At 35.9% G+C, this 24,254-nt stretch overlaps 1 protein-coding gene across 3 annotated transcripts in view; it reads right to left on the bottom strand.

Annotated features, from left to right (window-relative positions):
* PPARG (peroxisome proliferator activated receptor gamma) overlaps positions 1–24,254 on the bottom strand; it is a 63,533-nt gene that overhangs the window by 14,773 nt on the left and 24,506 nt on the right. For all 3 annotated transcript variants that reach the window (XM_080386172.1, XM_080386170.1, XM_080386171.1), the window contains exons 2-5: positions 13,474–13,701; positions 11,472–11,641; positions 9,548–9,686; positions 244–443 (exon numbers count right to left, since the gene is read on the bottom strand). In XM_080386172.1, coding sequence (XP_080242298.1) covers positions 244–443; positions 9,548–9,686; positions 11,472–11,641; positions 13,474–13,693 — 729 coding nt within the window. In that variant the 5' untranslated portion in view covers positions 13,694–13,701. The remainder of the gene's footprint in view (positions 1–243; positions 444–9,547; positions 9,687–11,471; positions 11,642–13,473; positions 13,702–24,254) is intronic.

Here is a 24,254-nt window from a genome sequence, read left to right as displayed (position 1 = left end):
TTCTTGTACTGGTTTCAAGTATTTTATTAGGTGAACTTGGAGTTTTTTCAAATAATGTTTACTTATCCTATCTAAAAACATTTCCTGTGTTTCAGACACAGCTTGAAATATGTAACTGCCAACAGCAAAGCTTTTTTTTTTTTTTTTTTTTTTTTTCTTTTTTAAAGATTGTCAATGTGGTAAATCATTTACTCAAAAGAAAGAGAAAAAAAACTCCCAAAAAACAAAACAGAGGGAACTAACTGATTTGTCTGTTGTCTTTCCTGTCAAGATCGCCCTCGCCTTGGCTTTGGTCAGAGGGAAGGACTTTATGTATGAGTCATACAAATGTTTGGCAAGTGCTCGTAGATCAGCAGATTCAGGGTTTAACTGGTCGATGTCGCTGGAAATCTCTGCCAAGAGCTTCTCCTTCTCCGCCTGTGGCATTCTCCCAAACCTGATGGCTGAAGAAGATGACAAGCAATTACTATAGCTATAGTAACACCTAAAAAGCACATCTGAATACCTTTTACGTCACTTTTTGTTATGACCTCTTGAAGTTTTTATTAAACCAGTACTTAGGCAAGTAAGAAAAAGATGATTTTCTCCAGTATTATAGGCAAAAAAAGCTGAAGTGCTTTAAATAAATGTAAACAAACAAATCTCAAAGAGGAAATAATCTATGTGCCCAAACACTAAGATTACAATATCTTGCTTGGAAATGCAAAACCTATTGTCAGCTCACCTGACAGAGCTGGTGAAAACCACTCTACCTCCAATCTAAATAAAATGTAAGGAATCTTTAAGATATTAAAATTCTGTTGGCTTAGGGCAGGAACCACCCTTCAGCCTTGTATTGTTTTGGGCAAATCACCATATGGGTCTCAGATCCTTCATTTGTTTAGAAACAAAACACTCACATGCCTTGCAGGAATAAATTCCTAAATAGTTCAACAGGACTTAATGTAGCAAGTGCTATAAAATGTTACCAAAAGAATTAAGGAATGAGAAAGAAGGTCGCACAGGGAATAAAAAAGCCAGAAAAGGCTGAGCTCTTCACGGTAACTCTATGTGCATGCAGTGTTGAAAGAACAGGAGGTGGTTCTGCCTAGTCATACCCTCTCACCATTGCTCAACAGGGATGTAAGGCGGGCTGTAAAACTCCTGCTTTCACACCTATGTACTTACTATCCGAGACACTATTTATTCATATGGGGACTGACTTGGAAAATATTTCAAATGAGCCATCAAGATCAAGACTGATTTATCATGATATTTCAGTAAGCAGAATTTATTTTATTTTATGAAAACAAAACAGAACAAAAGAGCATCAAAACAAAAAACAGAAGGAAGAAATAAAGGTTTGCATTTTGGCCTTAGGAGGAAATGGAAATAATAAAATATTTTTTCAGCAATTAGTGTCCTCCCTGGTTAAAGTAAAAATGCTGTTAAGATCATACATATGAATGATTGTGCTAGGGACATTGATTCAGGAAATGACTAGCCACTTTCCTTTTACAAGTTTGCTTGCAGTGTACTGATGGACAGAAATAACACTTTTTTCCCAGAAAAAAATAATTGTGCCAGAAAACATAACCCCCCCATTTGTCATATATTATAGTTATTGATTGGTTCTCTTCTTTCATGGCTGTAGAGGCAAAGTTGTTTATTTTTACAACTCTACTACATTTCTCTTTCAGTAAACTCAGTCTCCAAATGATGCGTGCTGTAAATTTAATATTTACTTGGGTATTCTTAGAGTTAACACGGCAGAATAAAAATCATCGTGAAAGGAATTCTAGTTCAGTAGGTACAAATGAACATATTCTACTTCCCCCACCCCACCTCCCCCACCCTGAAAATTTCTGTTGCTTATAATTTTTTCGTATGGAAAATTTTGAATAATTGCCAGTTTATATTTGTTTTGGATCATATATACGGTGGCATATGTAATTTTTTCCTCTCTCATAGCAAAGACTAAGTATTCTTACTCAGCTCTTAACAATAGTTTTCAGGGAGACGTCACTGCTCTCCTTTCTTCTGAGAGCAAAAGAAATTATTAACTTCATATTAGTTTATATGACATACTATAATGTCTCAAAGAGACTAACACCGTTCTGTAAAGAAGTGAATAGATGAACATATGATAACGTTAGTGATGTATAAAAAATTGGTATCAGACAAAAGGAGACTTCATATTTGTACTTAGCGTAACCTAAATAAAAAGATGAAAAAAATCATCATAACTACAAAGGAGTTAATTCAGCTACATATGCTTCCATGAACACTGTGTATCAAGATGGTATTTTCATTTTGCAGTTAAGATGGATTCTCTCACTATTAAAAATTCTTATCTGTAGTTAACACAAATCCTTCGAGTTTTTTTAAAAAACATGTATGGATGTGATAACATTAAACCCATGATAATAATATCTGCATTTTAGACATCCTTGAAGGTGTAAATGAAGAAGTATGAGTATTCCATGCAGTAAGTAGAGTGAAGACTCACTGAAAATATTTTATAGCATTTACAGATTATTTTTTTCAGATACTTAAGGACTGATTCAATAAAAAAAATATCAAACCATCATCAATGTAATAAAGCTAAAATATATTAATACAATATTGTAAGAAGTTGTTGCAGGGACAGCATGTATAACTAAAATGTGGGGTCAAGAAGGTGTTAAAATAATAATATAGCTAATAAAAGTGTTAAAGGTTATTTAAAAGCCCATGTTGAACAGTGTGGCTAGACATTTGTTAAACTTATATTTTCATTAAAAGCTATTATGTTCTTCACTAAACCTGGTTTCAGTGTTAGTATTATTTTAACATTAAATTTGTGACATGCATAGGATTATGTTTTATGATTAATTTGTCCACTCTTCAAATGTGTATTTTGCAATAGCTTCATCAATGGGAAAAATCTTGTGATACTTTGGTGCTTCTGATTGGGTTCTTGTCAACAAATTCAACTCCCCCTCACCATCTTTTTTTGAGGAAGAATATGCAAACTGAAGACCTAAGTGAAGCCTAGCAAGACTTCTCAGACCAGTACAGTGGACTTTTTAATCTGGAAAGAAACCAAGGGAAGTATTAGCTTCATATAAAGGACTGTTAATAAAAAAGGAACACAGGAACTCTAAGGATCATGTCCTTTGATAGATTTCACAGTCATATCAGGAACTAGGTGCTTTGGGCCAGAAAAAAGTTTTGTTATGATAAATCCTACTTGTAAACTATTTTGACATTTTATATGGAATAAATTTATAACATTATATGTAGTATCTTCATAATATGTTTACAGCAAATGATGCATCCCTAGCAGCCTGATGTGAATGCTATAAGCTCGTTCTGTAAGCACACTAACTCTAACTGTTATGGAAACAGAGCTTGACTGAACACCAGTATGAGACATGATTCTGTTGTGGGCCTGTTCTTGAGAGCTGGGGTTTGCAGAGGCAAATTTATAATCTGGACTCTCACTGGCGTGACTCCCTTTCATCAAGGTTACTTCTACAAACCAGGGATTAAAAAAAAAAAAAAAAAAAGACAGTATATTGCTTCCCCTTCCTATGTTTTAACATTAACTTAGCTCTAAAATAGTTCATACGCTTCCCCAATGATTAAAAACAATAGAATTTTATTTTCTTTTATCTTTCCCCCCCTCCTCCCCTTTTCTAATCAGTTATCTACTGAAACTTTCTTAATGATGCACCACAGTGTATGTACCAGCTATGACACTGATTACTGAAATAGAGGTTTAATGTAGAGATTTTACTGAAAAGATCAGGGATTTTCAAAACAGATTTGAACAACAGATTGTTTTATCATTAGAGAATAACTGATTGAGCTCTATAATTGTATTCTTTTAAAGAATAGAAACCAGACCGGTAACAAACATCTTGCTAGAAATTCATACATGGGTGAATAGACTAGTGCCTGTTTTTTTCAAGTAAGTTTGCCAGAACTGAGGAGGATAGTTTCCTTTTTAAAACTTGTGGCAGTTTTCCACATAACTGATTCTACTGTTGCACTAATACTGCCAGTATAAAATGGGCTTGCTTTTAGTTTTGAGTATAAAATGACAGCATAGTATATATACTGTATTTTCTAAATATACCCCTTATCCTATACCCTGATTCCTGTGCAGAGCCTTGTCTCCTGTCCAAGAGGCTTTGGGAAAGTAAATTACAGTATTTGTGCTAGCAATTTGGTATTGCTAAACAATGTATTGTTGATAGTTCCCTGTTAAAAGTTTACATAGCACTGGTGTAGAATTGATAATAAATGACAACTTACATTGTGTTTACTTTTTTAATGGAAAATAAGATTGACCAGGGGTGTTCCAGAATCACATTTCTGGTGTGCTTATTCATCCCAAATAAAGCATGCCAAATTACCTTTGCAAATTAGTTACGAACCCTAGTGCTTGTAATATAAAATTCTACTAATTTACAGAGTGTACTGAAGTACGTAATACTGTTAATATTTCATTTCCTGTTAATAATTCTAGAAGAGATGCCTTCTTTCACTTATCATTTATTTTTGTTTTTCTTGTGATTGTGATACTTACGTTCCTGAAAAGCATTTGAGATCTCTGCTTGAAAAGTGCTATAAACCCCAAATACTATTTTTTACTGTGCTATCTGCTTCAGTGCTTTTCCTTGTTGGAATCATATCTAACTTTTTGTTTCCTTGTGTTTTAGAATTTGTATAATTTTTATATATACAGTCAAAAACCCCTGTGAACATTAATGTTAAATCAGAGCCTTGTCTTCACTGTGCTAAATTTTACGAATGCAAACACCCTTGTGTATAATCTATTTTGAAGTTGAAGCCCAAAGACACAGAGGAAGACTATATCAAATCATACATGATTAAAACTGCATAGAAATTTACTATACATTTTAAAGGAATATTTGGCATAGGTTTGGCATGATGCTAATTCTTCTATGACGATCAGATTCCTGGTTTCTCTTTTAAAAATTACTATTTAAAATTCCTTCTGCATAAATGAAAAAGGGAAAGAAACCCAGAAACAGCAGAAGTATCACTGCCAAAGGTAAGACTGAATTATATAGCAAGTCTGTTAAAATGCTGAGATTACTGTGAGAGAAAATTAGCACATACGTTGTTATATGGTAAACTAGGTTATAAACATTAACGTCTATTCCTGAACACTTGCATGCTGCATTCAGAATTGAGTTAGATGTAATAGCTTTCTGTGCTATGAGTAAGCTTTGTTACATCAATGTCAAATCAGTCCAAACTACCCCCTGTTATCAAAGAATGCACAAGCTGATTAGCTAATCAAAGCAGTATAGCAGGGTGGGGGGTGGGGGGTGGGGGGGTGGGGGGGGTGGGGGTGGGGGTGTGTTATCTCTCACTGGCCTAAAACACCCATCGTAGGTTTAACAACCCACTTGAGCTGGATTGCCAGCTATCAGATCACATGTCTATTCAGTTCAGCAAAACAGCCCCTAGTATTAGCAGTTTGCATTTAGCAGATAGGTCCAAGTCTTCTTCTAAACACAGGAACTGACTTCACCAAGAATAGGAACGAGATCTTACTGTCCTCTGTACTACATAAATCCTTAGGGCATATCTTGTTCCCTGCTATCATAATATCAGACTTTTACATAGATTAATTTGGCAATAATGAAATCCCTCAGGAACCTCATAATATTTTCTTGTGTTTAGTGTGTGAAAACTATGCTTGGGGCAAAGTTTGTTATGCACCTTTGTATGGATTGTTTATTAGCAGTCCATCATCTCCACAGGTCTTTGTTTCTTTCTAAATGGGCATTTTTAGGATGAACTAATAATAGCAGTGGATCTTTCATGATCCACTTTTAAACACTGTCCCTATTTCATGAACATATGTGTCTTGGAAGATTTCTGAAGTAATTCATGAATTACGAGAATAAACTTTCCTAAACAAAAGGTGATCATGACCCAAAGGTATATTTTCAATATAGCACTTTCTTAACAACATAAAGTTAGAGAGTTCTGAATAAAACATTCAAATCTTCTAATGTGATAGGCAAAAGGATAGTTTAACTTTTTTTTTTACACTTTAGAATATATTTTATAAATATTGTATTAGTCGCAGCAGATTCTGTTCAGTGCTTCATAACATTTCAGGCAAAATCCAGTTATGTTCAAAATTCAGCCTAGTAGTTTCCTTTTGGAGAAATTGTCATTTTCAGGGGACTGAGACAAAAGTCAGGGAGAGGTCAGGCACCAGGAGATTTACAGAAGGTTATGTTATAATATAATTTGGAAAGTGGGATTTTGGATGAGAGGAGAAGTAAGAGGGATTGATGATACCTACAGAGGTTAGGGTGGGAAAAGGAGAGTTTACAGAATGGATAAGAGTTCACAGTATTTCTGGTGGTTTAGGAAAATTTCAAGGATGGGTGACATCCTTTTCTGCTTCTCTCTCCACCTCCCTCCTGTGACCCTGGCCTCATCTACTATTTCCCTGGACCACTTATTCTCCTTGCTACTCTATCTTCTCTCTCCTCCATCTACACTCACAGCAGGTCCAGCTTCCTTACCTCCTGGGGGCCTGGGAAGCAGATCAAGGCAGGATTTGTAGGGGTAGGAAGGGCAGGGGCAAACCAGAAGGCTGGTGTGAGACATCTGGAAATATGGCTTGCTGCTCATGCTGCAGGGGTGGAAGGGGTTCAGATGGCGATGTCTTTCACAGTAATAGAAGGTTGTGCAGGTTTGGGCACGTGCCTGCTGGAACATAAGATCTCTCTGTCTTCCCTTTGGCAGTTATTTCTTTTATTTTCATTTACAGTATTCTTCAAATGTCAGTGATTTAAAACCAACAGTAAGACACTATGTGCTATGTTATATCCTTTGCCTTTCAGTGGGAAAAAACTATAGACTATTTATCCTTATGCCACATTTCACAGCTTGGAGAAGTCACTACAATTGCTTATAGGCCATTCTGTATAGCACTCTCCTGACTGTCTAGATTATTTTTGAGCATAAATAAGTCCTCACATAGACTATAAACAGTTTCTTATACTAGAAAACACAAAATAAAGCCAGGGCGGATACCTGTCTGAATTTACTGGGCATATGCCCAGACTGAGCAATTAACTGCTCCCAGAACTGATAATAAAGACATATAGCCATGCGTGCTCTTTTTTCCATTACAGTAGTTAGTTTTATATAAATAGTATTTTTAGTAGAAGAGAAAAAAATAAATTTAGATTTCTAAAATTTTTTGGTTCTAAAAGAACAAAGCTTCTGCTTAGTGGTACTTCAGAATACAATCTGAGCAACTAAGGGTTAAACACAGAGTGCACTGTGGCTAGAGAAGAAAAGGAAAACAATATTCAAAGCATGAGAACACTACTGTCTTTTTTAACCTTCAGCCAAGTGGAATGTAGCGTTTATACGTGAAAAAATGTGGTTGTAGCTGCTAAGTGTCTCCTTGCATTCCCTGTTTTTGCAAATGCCCTACTGATTTTGCAATAATATGTCTATGCAAAGACATAGATTGGAACCCTCAGGCACAAATAATCCACATTCTGATTCCAAGCATTTAAAATTCAGAATTCACTGCCCAAATGGCTGAACTTCATTCTGTAGATGTAACTTAAAAAAATATCTCAGTGTCATTGACAACATCCAGCGTTGCATTTCTGCATGCATCTTTATACAGGCCTGTGCCTTGAAAGGCAAGATTTAGTTCTTTTTTATAGATTTCTTTGTTTATAAATGATGGAGGAACGAGGGTGTTGTTTCATGCAATGTAACGTAACCAGAGTGGGCAAAAAATGCAAATGTAGAAGCCTATACTTGAGTATAAACACTACTAACTCCCTGTTAGGTGAACTGCTGGTGAGAGCAAAGGAGAGCGTTCCTTCAGGCCCTGGGACAAACAGCTTTGCCTTTCCCCTCCTCTCTGTGCTTCCCCCCGACTCCCATAGCCATGGCCTCTGCTGGTGCCACAGCTTCTGCCTTGGCACTGGCTGAACGGGAAAAAATGTCAGGTGAAATGTTAATTTTAAAAATACTTCTTGGGCCCTTCATGTTACTAAGCCAGAGAGAACAGTCTTAGCCTCCCCCTTCTTGATAAGGCAGCACATGTTTCCCATTGACATAATTGGAAGCTATGTTGCTAGGTTATGAGGGAATTTGGCATGCACCTTGAAAATAATAATAATAATAATAATAATAATAAAACCTCCTGAATTACTATAAAAATACCCACAGTAGCATTTCAAAATTAGATTTATTTTTAAGTGCTACTGTTGCATCCCAGGAACTTGAAAACCATACTTTCTATTAGCAAAACATTTCCCATACCAATTTACATTCAGTGCATGTATTAACTTCTCAAACCACAGTTAAGCTTTCCTCTTGGGGACAGTACGCTCATTTTTTTATATTGAAAATAATGAAAGTTCTAAAAAAACCACAGAGAAATTATTTTCCCAGTCATGTTTGCAATTCTTTACCCTTAGAATTACATAAGTCTCTATGTTATGACATTTAATTCCTGTTTTTACTCAACTTTGCCAAAGCAAGGCAGCAAAGAATCTTCATTATGTCTATCTGTCCAAACATTCATAAGTATTTCCACATGAATTGATATGTGAATTTTAAAGTTCAGAGGGACTTTCTTCTCAATTCTATGCAAGAGAGCAGTCTCATGCTTACCTACTGCAAAGAAGGGAACCACAGAACCATACACAATTGCAAACACCTTAGCTATCTAAGACTGCAATTTATTCAGAATGGAAATGCTCCTTACAGTTCACAGATGGGAGGGAATAGTCACCTCTGGATGGTGGAGAGATCAGACAGTGCATATAACACAGCAGTCACAGCTCTGCACACCATATGATGAAAGGCCAACAGCTGAACGGGCATGCTAAGAAACACTACGCTCCTACTTACCACACCTTGGAATCTATGCCCAGATGTGGGTATCCTAGGAAGGAGGAGGACAGTTTTTTTTTTAAATGGTACAGGGTCGGTCCGCCCCATTCATCTGAAGTATGTTGCGTTCCAGTACAAAAAAGTGTTAACTTAGTGATGCTAATGGTCCTCAGTAGGTGTCCTATGCCTCAAATTCAAGTTATTATTCACAGTTTCAGTAAACTCTCTAGTCCCTTTTTCATAATTAAGTTTTCTGCTTACAGGAAAGACACTGAGCTACAGTATGCAGAAGAGTCTTGTCAAAAAATAAGACAATGAACTGAAAAATAACAATTACACTAGGAATATGTTCAGGAAGAACAACCAACAGTGTAATGAGCAAGAATGATGGAGAATAAAACCAACTCATATGTTGCGCTACGGATTATATTGCTAAGTACAGATCTCTACCTATCTGATCTTTATATTGAAAGTAATTTCCAATGACATACAGTGTCCTAAACTCAGAGGCAATCATTCTGACATGTATTTCTAAACTGCCTAGTGTAAAGGAACAGAAGACTAGATGTTAAAGCAGCACATTCAGTAATCATATTAATGTTTCATGTCATTTTTCAGATGAAAGATTATTGTTTTAAAATATGCTATGTGCGCTTACCGTTATGTGACATTCCAACAGCAAGGCATTTCTGAAATCTGCAGTATTGACATTTATTTCTGCTTTTCTTATGGATGCGGCAATTAAGATCACACCTGTCATAAATTAGCTTTAATCTAATTGTTCTTCGAAAAAAGCCCTGGAGTAAACATAAAAGGATGCAAGAAACTGTCAGTATCAGTGTCTCACTTCTTTATACATACAAAGCACCCTTCTGCACACACGCTGAACCTAACTTTGTTTCAGACAGATTTCCAAAGGAAGCAAGGCTCATGTGATCATACTCTCTGCTTACCAGTGTGCTCCTGTTCTGATCTTATTAGCCATTTTCAAGCTAGTGTGATAGAGGGGTAAAAATCTCAAACAGGTGGGAAGCTTATGGGAATCAACCGGGTTTAAAGGACACTAGGAACAACATAAGCTGAGAGCTTTGCAGAGCCATGCTGACCATGAAGAACATAACGCCCAAGGAAGCAGAGCTCTATTTGTTCCACGGCTCATGGGACAATTTGTTATAAAGAGAACGTGACATTTTCAAAATGTAAAGCTCATTAGCAATATAATTTTTTTTTTATAAATAAAAACAAACCAAAAATTCTGCCAACAGCAGTTTGTTCTCAAGTAAATAAAAAAGGTTATATTAGCTGTTTTTAAAAAAAATTTCTTTGCTAACCAAGTATTTTTTAAATTCTATTTCAAACATTTATTTTCCTTTTTGAGCCTCAGTACTTAAAGAGAATTTATATTTTAATATATTTTACTTTGTTTTTGCACAGTGCTGAACTAATTTTGCAATATTTATTTCTGGATTATGTTTTCTAGGTTTTTTTATTTTCTAGTTTACCTTGATTGTTTGGATATTACAAATTTTCAAAGTACATCGGCACATGAAAAATCACAAAACTTGGTGCCAAACTTATGGAAATTATTGCACACAAGCCTTATGAAGTCTTACAAAGAGAGAAATCAATATGGAAATTCACACTTCTGTCTATCCACAGTTTAAAGATGCTTTCTCAGATCACTCAATCAATTAATAAAGTTTATCCAAATTTTTCATCATTTGTTCCTTGTAACAATTGATTTTTCCTCACAGCAAATAACAACAAAAGCATAATGCCAACTCTTATTTATGCAATTCACTGGAACCTAAATAACCAACAGCATACTTATTGCTTTATGTGTGTTCCTTAATTCAGTGCTACAAATTTTATTTAAGCTCTGCATTGGGTCTTTCCCATTAGTTACTATCCTCAAGATATTGAAAACAGAGAAGATGGGAATGTCATGTTAAACTCTGTAATATTTTTCTTTGAACTCAATGAATTATTATTTATTTCTTTCTCTTGCATTTCTTTTCTCAGTCTTGAGGATGATCAATTTTTACACTATTCATTTGTCCTTTATATGCTATAGACACTAAATATCATTGACATAAAAAAAAGAGATGGTGGAGTTTTAAAGCAGAAGGCTACATTCTTTAACACCATTAGACTTTTCCACAGTCACCTAGCAATGTGTAAATTAGGTAAAGAAACTCTAATGGAGTTGGAATTTTAAATTGCTGAGTATTGAGCTTTGGAGCTGGGCAGGAGCCTGCTTTTGCTGTGTTCTATGAATTCAGATGCTGCAAGTGACCTCCAAGACAGCAGGAATGAAATATAATTGCATAATTGACAAAAGTAGAAGAAACACACAAAAAAAGTTGAACGGATCAGTAACATAAATAATACAAAAGCAAATTATATTTTTAAAAATTCCTGCTTATTAAGTCATAAAGTATATGTGGTATATGTGGAATGATTTACTTAAAGACCTAAAACTTTTTTTAAAAGCATGGATCTCTGATTTTACAAAGTGATTATTCAGATTAAAATAGTATCAAATTTTACTTACTGAAAAAAATATGTTTGTGATGACTTACCTTGCAGCCCTCACATGCATGCACACCATAGTGAAATCCGGAGGCCTTGTCCCCACACACACGACATTCAATAGCCATCAGGGAGTTGGAGGACTCCTCATGAGTTTTATTGTACAACTGAACTTTTTCTGAAAAATAGGGTGGGGAAGGAGGCTCCATTTTGATTGCACCTGTGTAGAAAAGATTTAAATGATAAACTTGAAGTTTAATTGAATATATAAAAGAACATGCAAGGAATAATCACAAGCAATCACAGTAAACACTGCCAGATTCATAGGTCTGCTTCATAATCCAAAACAAGCAGTAAACAAAGAATGTAAAGGGATGTAAGCTATAAGCCACTATTTCAGTGGTAGCATATAGCCTGAAAAACCAGATTCTGATGTAGAAAGTGTATTACAGATTCAGTTTGCAGCTCTGTAGTGTGGAATGATTTGAAGACAAGGATATTAAAAATTTATATATGGAGACCTCATACTTGAAAGGCCTTACTTTTCTCAGTTTCTAATCTGGTTGTATTACTTTAAGGTGTTCAGAAATACTGCAGCGAGATGGACCAGAGTTTATAATGTAGTCTTAAAAAAATATTTAAGTATCTAATAGGCCTATACATTGAATAACATATTGTTAGATAATACATATACTGGATAATATAATATTGAATATTTAAAGAAATGTAGTTTTCTTCTGGATAACACTGTTCAACTTTGGATGCAGTTTAGAGACACATTTTATCTTCTGAAAGTTTCTAATTAAGAGAGCAATTGATAATATTGAACCAGCTCAAACAATGAAATAGGATATCTAGAAGAAAGCTGTGACATTTGACATTATAACATTACATCAGATCATGTATCAGGATAAGGTGAATGTTTTTGTTTTCCAGACTGTTTTTGTTTTCCAGACTGGCTACACTATACAAAACATATATGTATATTCCTGTATAAAACAGGAAGAAAAAAAACAGGAAGAAAAAAAGAGAAGTGGAAAATTATTTAAGTAAAGACGAAGAGGATTTGTCCTACCTAAACTCTACTGCACTCTCTAGCTTGTTATTAAAGTGTTATGGACATTTCTAATTAAAGAAAATAAAAACAAATTAGTAGCTGGAAAAATGCCTTTTAATTTATGACATAAGTAACCCAGTGGTACACAGCACCTGCTTTGCTGTACAACCAAAATTAAATACCACGATTTTCTTAGCAAGAATTCCCTGTAAGAATTCCTGTACAGATTGCTACAAACAAATGTGACGTCAGATCTAAGTAGGCTGAGGGAATCTTTTAAAAAGTTCCAGGCACAGCAACCTTACATACCTACTTTGAGCAGACGTGCAGTAACAACTTGTTTAAGAATTGTCACTTCCTTTCTTAAAAGGAGAGTGCCGTGTAAATTTTTTTTACTGTAGCTAGTGAAAAAGCATTTTTCATAGAGAATAAATAGTAGTAGCCCATGAAACTCCAAGGTTATGCCTGCATTAGGAGCACTGATAAGAGTTATACCAACGTGGTGACTCAGATGCAGAAAATATTTCTACTCCATCAGTTTCTTAGGCCGCTTGGAATTTAAAAGCTACACATATTAATAATTCATATGCTATGTACTCTGGGGCACTTTTTTAACATCCAGGATATTTATTCTGCATTGTGTGCATAGAGCTTCAAAGGACAATTTACACACAAGATATGTGAATGGGAGGCTGGAGGTTTCAGGAACAAGTGGTGGGGTTCATGTGTCAAATAAAAAGTGTTTAATGTCATTTTAGATACTTTATGATGCCTTGCCTGATCTCCAGCTGCTGTTCTCGAAGGCTGAAGGTCTGCTATATGTACTTGATCTTTTCTGTCTGCCCTGCAAGAATATCTTGTGGACATCTCTGATGATACAAGATACCAGCATTTAGACATCTGAATACTTCTAAACACTTTGTCTGATATTACACTTCCCAGAGAATGAATCAAAATGAACAGGAAAGAAGTATTTAAAGAAATTAAAAGCATACTTTGGCAATCCTGGAGCTTGATATCGTATTTATAATCAATGCTTGTCTGATCAGTTCTTGCAAGAGGAATATCTTCGTAGTGCGGTGAAGAAATGCTTGAAAAATCAACAGTGGTAAATGGCTTTATGTCAAAGGAATGTGCATGATCATCCATCGCAGACAGATCCACTGGACTAATTCCAAAATTAATGGGCCAAAACGGCATTTCTGTGTCAACCATTGTAATCCCTGAAAACAAAACAAACAAAAGAAACAGATATTTCAAAAGAAGCTAGTTTTCTCTGTAATGAGTTCAGGCCCAAGCTGAGATCCAATTGTCTCATGTCCAAAGGGCTGAGGTGCAAGCTCACAATCAGGTATAGGTTTTAGGTGAACATTTAGGCTCCCTCTGTCATTTGGCTTGAGTTGTCACCATGTAATGTGTTAGGCTGTATAGTAACATTGCATGGCTAATGCCAGGCAGTTAACCCGGCTTTGAGGTTCTTCTTAGGAAGGCTCTGACATCTCACACCTTAAGAGCAAACAAGGTTTGCTGGCATCCAGGGCTCAGGCTAAGCTTAGAACAGAATGGTTGTCTTCGGTATGCTACTAGACTGAACTGGTCTGGTCTGTACTTCAAAAGGCAGCAGAGGCAACTTGTAGGCTCACAGAACAATGGTTAGACGAAAAATTGACAAAAATATATATGGAAAAAATAACCACCTAAATAATTATGAATGGCCAGATGAAACACATTGGTGTTTTAATATTATATTTTACAGAGCATCTATGTACTTTAGTAAGCATGCAAGTAATTTCAAAAAACGCAAATACACCAATACCCAGCCACCCCCACCCCTCCCAGTGATGTTAACTTAAATCAGCATAACTGGAAAAAAACATTTCACTTTTTTAACAGACAGATAACACTGACTTTAATTCCATCTCTCAACAGCATGCATATGAATAGAATTAGAAGTATTCCACAATTCATTTTTCAGTTTTGCAAATCCTAATTGTCATCGACTTCGCCAGTGCCTGAAAATCTAAAGGATTTTTATATTAAGAAGAAAAAAACCACCAGTAGTTGGTGTTAAATAAATGGTGTTTTTCCTCCAAATAACCAGAAATATTGGAAGTATTTACTCATTCAAGTATGTCAAAAGTTTTATCACAGAGTCTTAAACACAAGGATCAAGGAAATTTAATTTAGGACTTCCAAATCCCATATGTATTTATACAGATCTTTACAGTAGTAAACAAATAAAAACCTTCAGTCTTCAAAAAACTCAGTGAATTTAGACAGAGATGCAAATTGAGTCTTCTTCTGACAGCTGAACCAAAAGCCTTAATTTAGATGTATTTCAACTATGAAAAAACCTGTAAGTAACAGCAAGTGTAAAACACTGGTTTATAGCTAGGGTCTGACTTTAATTTTCCATGATTTATAAAAAGAACATTCTAATCTAAAAATAGAATAGATGTTATGGAACTAAAATAGCTTGGTCACTTTGGCTGTTTAGTTTGGACTTTAGAACCAATCAAGTAAGTAGCCTTTAACCTCTAGATAACATGAACTTTGATTTGATCCACTTTGAATCAAAACTACTCCGTCACACTGCCAAAAATGTTGCAAAATGAATATAATAGAACAGACCTGCTCTGTAATTTTGAGATCATCCTTTGATTTGACAGGCCTGCAGGTAAGTAAAACAGTGCCTGTCCTCCCCATCAACTGTGCTGAAGGGCTCAGGTAGGAATGGCTAGGAATGGTTAGAGGAAACCTTTCCTCAGGAGAGTCACCGTCATTCTGCCACCTTTTAGGACTCGCAGCACAACCCTTTAGCTCTTCTACCTTGAACGCTGACAACAAAGGTTGTAAGATAGCTTTCTTATTCTTAAATTTCAGATAAGAAATTCTCGCTGCAGTGGGGACAAAAGAGATGCTACTGTATCCCGTGCTGCGCCACATACATGTTGCCTCTAGTAGAACAGAAGGGGAACCTATAGCTCCTTCATACTGCCACTCGTATTCCTACGTGACTGATAGAGTCCTGCAAAGCAAACGGTGTTGAAGGGTGATGTTGGCACGTTTAGCCTAACAGTCAGCTAGCTGCCTACCTTCCCAAAGGCTTCAGCCACTGGATGGGGCATACAGTCTCATATTAGCCTTAATGGAAGTAAGATCCGCCTACAAGCAAACAACAGAATTTCTAACTGCCACAAGTGAATTATCTGGTGGAAGTACATTATAGGCTGTCAGAGTGCCTCAGTGTCATACAGTAGCTTCAAAATAGTAAATTTTTCTGTTAACGTGAAGTGTAAATCCCTGGCCCATCAACACTGAAAACTGTTTGTCTTGAACAGATCTCCAAAGAAAGCAGTAAAATAGAATGCACTCCTTCTTAAGAGTCCATTTTTGTAATTGCTCAGCCACATCTTTAAAAGAAATTAAATAGAATCAACAGACCTCTAAAATTTAAACATTGGCTTATTATATCCTTTAAGCAAGTGACATGGAGAGTTATGTCCACCTTGTATCCACAGAGGAGGGCTGCCTCAAGGGTGAAGAAGGATGCCCGGAGGCATGGCTCTGGTTATGGTCCAGCTTCATCCTGCGAGGTCCAGAGGACTCTATATGCGCAGGTGCACTCACGAGGTTACTGTGTGGCCAAGAAACAACTGCAGGCAGCCACGTCCCCAGCAGGCAGGAGGACTCATAGTGACGGCTGCCCTTGCACTAGGGAGGCAGCTGAGGAGGCTGGGGTCCACGCTTAAAGGCAAGTGCCAGCTTAAGTCACTCTCTGAATAGGGATATGCTTAATCCCTCACCACGGATCTCAGTTTTTGTATTACACACACACAGACCAGATGTTAAAATTGAGCTGTTTTCCTCCAAAATCCATAAAAGCTCTACAAAAATATTCTCACAATCTTGAGGCATTATCGCTTTGTAGTTTCGGTTTAAAAGGCTCCAGTTTGCAAATGACTGAGAGCTAAACAGCCAGTTAAAGCTAGGCTATATTTCACTTTAGAACACAGGGAATTGCTGTGGTGTTTTGGAGAATTTGGTTACGCATAACATGATGAATTCTATGAAACTCCTGAATCATTACGGCAGAGTGTGTGCACGAAATTCATAGGCACAGATATACTACAGCTTAGAAAGAGCCTCAGATAAGGGTGCGAGACCAGATGTCTGGCTTGCTGGGCACAAACTACAACAGCTGAGAGGGTATAGTAATTCCTTAGCAGGAATTTTCTGTTTTCACAGACAGCACAGCTAACTTTTTTCAGCAGTCTACCAATGATTTCCAGAGCAGTTTCATGGTGAAAATATTTCTAGCCTAGAACCGTGATGGTTTTGATTTTTATTAAGTTTTAGAAGAAGCAAAATAAAAATAAACAAATAGTGACCTGTCATCACGTAATACAAGGGATAGCGTTTCATGCATGTTGTTTTTTCCTTACTAGTTGTTTTTTTTTCTGTGCATCTGTTCACATTTTACACATGATCTGTGTGCTGGGAATAAAGGATATAAAAAAGCCAAAATTAAACTGAAGAGAAAAACAGGGAATTGTGGATGCACCTATCAGCTGTGACAGGTCACAAAGTAATTCCATTTTATGCTACTCATAGTTCTGCTCTAAGGTAATAAAATCTGGACTCAGCAGCCATTTACAATTTTTTTGAGCAAAAGCCTATAAACTCCACCCCTTCCAGAGGTTAACATCCCAAACATCCCATGACTAGTAATAACAGTTCTTCTGATCTTCAGGCAACTAAAAAGGCTTTGCTAAATTGTTCCACTACAAAAAAGTCTCCTTTTAGTTTTCAAAAATTATTATGTTGCCTGTAATTTCATCTAATACTACAAAGGTACCTAGCAGTGGTATTATACACATACACATAGGTGTGTGTATCTGAAGTATTTCTTAAAGTGTAAGATTCTGACGTGGTAAAATGCCTTAAGTAGGTAGGTTTTACTCAACACAAAAAAAAAAGGTTTGCATGTACATTTTTCATTGCTTTCCTTCCCTTAAAACCAGGTAATTTTGGCCATACCGTAAATCTGAACTGACAAGGCCTGAGTTCTGTACCATTTACAGGAATTTAATATCCACTGCCAGTCTAGCATGAACCTAGGAGGGCTCATGAACATAGAACATTTAATCTAACCACAGCTGAGAAACATTTTGCCTCTCAGGCCTCGCAGTTAAGGAACGTACATCTCTTCTGAGGGATGTAACGTTCTCCAACAGCAGCACCACAAGACAGGACAAGATGGGTGTTTACATGCACGTGTGTCTACGTGTGGAGAAATGGATATATATATATATATAAAAATATATATATATATCCATATATATATTTGGCGATGGGGAACCATTACTATATAAAATAAAGCAAATTCTGTGATTTCCCAGCTGTAGGGACTATACTTCTACTACTTAGTATGACATCTGTGCAAAGAGGCGGCAAGGGATTATTTTCTTACTGCATTAACTATACACAACAAAAGGACTAAAGCATTTGACTTTCTCTCATTATGCACATATTTCTGATTTGTTTGGTTTAAAAAAAAAAGAAAAAAATAAAAAAAAGGAAAAAAGCAGCAATGTGAACTGGTATATAGATATACCGATCAATAGGTATTTTTCAAAGATGCCAGTAAATTCAAAGTTGGTAAAAGAATCTTAAAGATGTCAGTGCAATAGATTCTGTACTGCAAGAATATCTAAGGTCAAACTAAAAACAAGAGCTGCTTTGTGCTACTTTTTCCATTTCTGGATAAAAAAGATGCTTATTATAGCATTATTTTATCCAACAAAATAGCTAGGCATTAGTGATCCCACATTAATATTATTCATCAACCTTTCTGAATTATGAGAATTTTTAGGTTTGCTCAGGTTTTGGATATAAAAATCGAGCATTTAGATACAGTTTTAGATTGAATCTTCAAATATGACTGCTGTGCCTTAGTCAAATTATGGATATCCTGTTCAATTTAATACAATTTGCTATTATGCTGGAAAAATGAAATTTACTGTATAGACTAATTTATATTATAAATACTAGAATGAAGAAAACCTTTCATGTGCTAGTTTTATTCTTGTGGCATTGAAAACTAAAATATGAAAAACGTTCCTATGTTTAATAGTTAGTTTACAAATATTTCTATTTTGCATATAACTTTATTTCTGCTGTGTATTTTGTCTTTTTTCCCTCCACATAAAAAAGAAATGCTAATATATCTTTTTTTTTTTCTTTCTTTTTTGGTGGTGGTGGTGGGAGAAGTTTAGTTCTATTCTTCTCTTGGCTTTTTTTAAAAAACAAACCACCAAAACATCCAAAGCAAAGTCCAATCAACAGACAATTCCAGAATTCTTTCATAAAACTCACACATGCTCATGTGAGATCCAGGTAATAAAAATGTAACTAATGGTTAAAAAGATTTTCACGTGCAAAAATCATTCTCAGTCAGCAAAAGACTACACTGAATAGCAGCAGAGATGTTTTTCACAAAGTCAGATGAATACGCTTTAACATTTAATCATCAAAAAGACGAGAAGTGAAAGAGAGAATGGTGCGGAGATAACATTAAACACTGAGAAATGAAACTAGTTGTTTTAACTCCGTTTGCTTGCATTTAATCTCATGTAGCCAACTGCTAACTGTTATCTACAAGGAAGTAAAAAAAGGCGCCCGAACCCATGAAACACGTCTGTATTGACTATCAACCATAGTGACAGCATACAGTTAGCTAATCAGGCACTGACCGTGAAAACTGTCATACCATTAAGTTAATTCATTCAGTAGCAGTTGCAAATTGAATTGATTTCCGATTCCTAAGAAAGTTATTCAGGGTATTTTTTGTATTAGGAAAACATAAAATATAACAAAAGAGATTACCGTGGTATGAAAAACATCTTGGATCACAGGCTACTCTTTACCATAAACACTACCTGTGCTCAGTTAACCTGAAAGGCCTGTTACACTACATTCTAGACACGCTCTTTCCAGACAAAACTACCAAAATATGACCCTAGAGGTATTTAACAAAGCAACCAGAACATCCTAGCCTCATACGAGTTACAGAAAATCAGAAAAAAAAAAAAAGCACGATTAAAGCCTCTCAGCCTTGAAACATTATTAAAATCTAGGCAATGATACAATTATACTACATGGACAGGTGTAAATAAGGACAAATATATACATTATGTAATTTATTTTTTTTATTAAAACATAATTCATAGACAAGTTTGAATTTCATCTCATGTATAAATGTGTCAGAGTCCGTCGAGTAAACTCATATGCAAGTGCTGCAGAACTTAATGGGAACTTTTACCAATTATTTTAATTAAGGCAGACTCAGACCATCTCCAAAATAATGTCATCTATGTTAGTTAAGATCACAGAACCATTCCTAGCTTTAAAGAAAAATTTAGAGACGGTGAAGGGTCAGCTTGATATCCCCATATATTTTATTTATCTACTTAGGAGGAACAATAAAATGTTTTATGTGTGCCTTGCAAAACCACATCTACCCTAAATGACAGCACCAAATCCACTGAATTAAAGACCTTCATTGATCTTTTAGAAGAAAATGCTGCAAAAGGACAATAAGAAGAGAAAGGACAGTCTTGTGATAGAACAATCGCATTCCCCTTTCAATAACTCCGTTCCGTTGTTGCCTCTGACACAGAAATTCTGTGTGGCAATGGGCAAGTAGTTCAAGCCAACATTTTCATCAGTGCTGTTTTCAGGTCCTAGATGTGAGGCATAGGGTCTGGTGATACATTGTGTTCAGAAAGTGATTAACCAATGTCTCTGGATGGTGGAATTCGTCATCACTTCTAGTAAAACTTGGGAAAATGGTATCACTTTGTCCTATTCATTGTTCTTCTGGTTACTCAGAGAAAATTGCACCATCCAACTGCATTTACTTTTCCCAGAGAAAATAAAAAAAAACCAAACTACTGTTTAGACTTTTGCCTCAGTTCTCCACTTGTCCAGTGAAATAATATTATCTATTTTCCTCCCTATTCTCTGTGTTGTCATTAATAAGCCAGCCTTCTGCAGCAGGGATGGTATTACTCTATATATTCCTGATTATGTCTGAGTAGAATGAAGCTTTAAGCTTAGTTTAAAAGCCTTTAGGAGATACCTTCTTCAATCATGAAAATAATATATTTTTCATGCATAGTACATGTCATTATAACAGACTTTATCTAATAGACAACATTTGCATAAAATAGAGGTAGTTTGTCTTTGGATAAAGCGAAGTATGTGATTTTTTTCTGTATTTCAAACAATGACTCAAAGCTCTTGGACACAGCCCATTTAATACATTAAAACAACTACTGTGTCGTCTGCAGGTTCTTATATCTAACAACCACTCCATAACATAAGACCTGTACTATTTTGTGTTCTGTTGCTGCAGAGTCAGCAGAGGGAGCACAACGTAACTAAAAAAAAACCCCAACTCTTTCCAAGAACTCTGCTGACACAATCAATGATGCTCTTAAACAAACAAACAAGCAAAACAGTACATAAAAAGAGCCTTGTTGGCTGATACACCCAGTTCAGTATTTGGACAAATTCAGAAAGCTTCAAACGGCAGCAAGAAAAATAAAATAATAGCAAAAATCTATAAAGACTTGCTTTAAAAATTGTGTTACAGAAGTTTGTACTGTTACGTTTGCATTACCAAGAAACAGAGATAGAAAGGAGTTTTTTTCTTTTTGCCTGTGCACATATTCAAGACATTGGTATCATTATGTGGTGACATATATACTGAACAGCAATATATTGATAGGACTTAAAATACTTATCCAAAGCAGTCTTTTTCCAAGGAAATTACACATTAGAAACAACTGTGATTTTGGGAAAAGGACCCAGGCTTACTTAGGCAATTGATAGAAGAAGTATTGACAAAGTTTTTTATTGTACATTCAAACTGTTTTTGAAAACTCAGTATTGCCTTTCAGCATTCCTACCCTAGAATTGTCATTATAGCAAGAACAAAAGTACTTCTGCATGCACCCTGGTGTCAAGCAGACGCCTGCTTGGTACCACAGTCTTAGCGGACCTGCTCTTTTTCTTTTCATTTATGAATTTATCAAAAATTTTACAGGAATGAAAACGGAGCTCACTGCATAACAGAAGAACAAAACTTTTATGGGTTTGTTTCAATTTGAGAACTGTAAACTAAAGCTCCCTGTCCCCCTCAGTTTACCTGTAAAAACAAAGAAAATACCTAGCGTCCTTTAGCAAATGGTGAGTGTCAAAACCAGCTCCACAGTAACTGACTTAGTGAAGAAGTAAGTTCATAGATAATTTGGTGCATTGCTTTTAACATCAGCCCTGACTCCAAGCACAAAACCAAGAAAATGGAGGACATTTCTCTCTGTTCCTCAGCTCCAGCCCTCAAGCCATCTAAACGTGGCCCAGAAATGAACAGGTCCATTAGGGAATATGCCTGACAATACGAAAAAGATGCCACATAGAAAATATACTTTGGAAAGAATGGGAATAAACATTGCATATAAAACCAAGCCTGGGAGTTCTAGACAAAATGGTTTTGTTACATCTTTAAGCAGAGGAGGAGGGATGTATCACCACTGTGGCAGGGTGCAGCCAACAAGCACACCTGAAGGGTTAATCACAGAGTGGGATGAGTATAAGGTTATGAAAGTCTCCTTTCAGAGTCTGCTGTACTAACCTGCAGAACCAGCACAGGACAAAAATTCTGATAGCAAAAAAGAAAAGCAATAAGCTGGGGCTGAGTGGAATGTTAAAGGTGTGACAACAAACCAGATACTCCCAGGAACCACCAGATGCAGGTTTCTGTCACATCTCCACAATGTAAATCATGGGGGAGAGTTGAAGATTGGATGGCTTAAGAACCAGGCTGAGATACCCAAATGGTGCGCTGTGCAAGGGCTTCAGGGAATAGTGACACTGAGATCCTTCAAAAAACTGAATAAAATGTAAGAGGGGAGTAAACCCATTCATCCTCTCAGTAAGGCTGCATGGTAAAACATCAGAAGAAACTTGAGAAACGGTGTAAATCCGAACACTTGAAAAGGCCAAAGGCAAGCAACTCGTAAATCAGTAGGAAATGTATTCTGTTCCTATAACTGAATTATAACTACAAGCTGTGATCACTAAAAGCTCAGTCCATAAATTTAGTACACAGTTTAGGAGCTAGCTGCTAATAGAAGCAGAAGAAAAATAATAATAAAAAAAAGCCCATTCAGGGAATAATAGAGCTCTTTAATTTAAAATATATTTTCTATTCTATGCCTGTGGAATTCACACAAAATGGTAAGTGGCCTGGGTTCTTATTTGAAACAGCAGCATTTTATACCCTTGGAGCAACATAAACCACTGTAAATATAAATGCGAATGAGAAACAAGCTCAAAAATGCCACAGGCTACTCGGATATAGTACAAATTCTACCATACTATTTTAAGTTTTTAGTGTAGAATTTGTTGCATTCTGATACTGGATAGATATCGATGAAACGTTAATTTATTTCAGGATATAAAAGAAATTGATTGCAAGGCTATGTCAAATAACAACTTAAATAGAAATTGAGAATATTGGACAATGGAAGATAGCTGTGTAAGAAATACTGATTAATATATCTGAAAAACTTTATAGACAGACAGCTCAGATTTAAGAGGAACAGCACTTGAAAATCATGGAGAACACAACTACAAAATTCTAGAGGTGACCCGGCATTGGGCTCCCAGTGATGAAAGGCTGACTACAATAGAAATGGAAGTGTTCTACTGCTGTCACAAGACTGACAGAACACTGAGCTGTAGAGATAATTTCTGTTCTCTCAGATTCAAAGTGTGTGGGAAATACAATGTTCTTAGAAATACTTGAGTGGCAAAACTGCACAGTTTTCTAGTTATAGGCAGCTGCAATCCATGCCTTGTGAGGCACCATGTATTGAAACTAAAATTAATCCTGATGAAAAGACTTATCTTCCAATGCTTTTTGTTCAAAAAATATCTTAAAAATACCTCCCACTCTTCAAAATAGAAACTACTGTTAGTTCATTCTGTTGAACAAAAAAAAAATAAAAATAACTGAACAGCCCCAGGAGTATAAAAATCTGAAAAATAAGATATCATCTCATTGCTAATATAAAAATCAGAATAAACATCTACAGAATTCTAATGGGCAAAGATCATGTATCACTATTTACAGTATGCCTACTTGCCTTAGTGGAGCTCAAGTCTGGATCCCTTTGGTTTTGAGGGATTTGAGGAAACCAGAAACTAACACGTCTCTAACTTGCACTGGCAATATTGTAAAACTACCTCATGATATACAATGTAGGCGTAACTCTCTATGAATCATTGTGATTTAAAAAAGGATCCTGATAGATAGGCAATGAATCACATTCAATTTTGTAATCAGAAAAAGCTGGCTTCTTAAGAGAGACCTTTGCCCCCTTTGGCAAAGCATCATAACTGAATGTGCCAAGCTACTAAGGAGTAGGCCTTCCCTTGTCAGCTGAGTGGCCTTGTAAGACTGAAGGAAGTAATTGATTTTAAAATATACAAAAAAATGCTGTGCTGTAAAGAAGATAGCAAAGCTTTATTAACTAGAAAGTCACAACACAGCTCAATTGACCAGTGTTAATGTTCTCAGAACTGCGCTTGGCTCCAACACTCAGTGTACCTTTTACAACTGGAATTTATTCGTACTGGGCAGACTTTGTATTGCTTAGGTTTAGTGAAAGTTTTACTAACTACAGGAAATTCATATAATTCAAAG

Source organism: Falco punctatus, assembly GCF_963210335.1.
Source record: "Falco punctatus genome assembly, chromosome: 4".
Classification (NCBI taxonomy): Eukaryota; Metazoa; Chordata; class Aves; order Falconiformes; family Falconidae; genus Falco; species Falco punctatus.
This window is presented reverse-complemented; position numbering and strand designations above follow the sequence as displayed.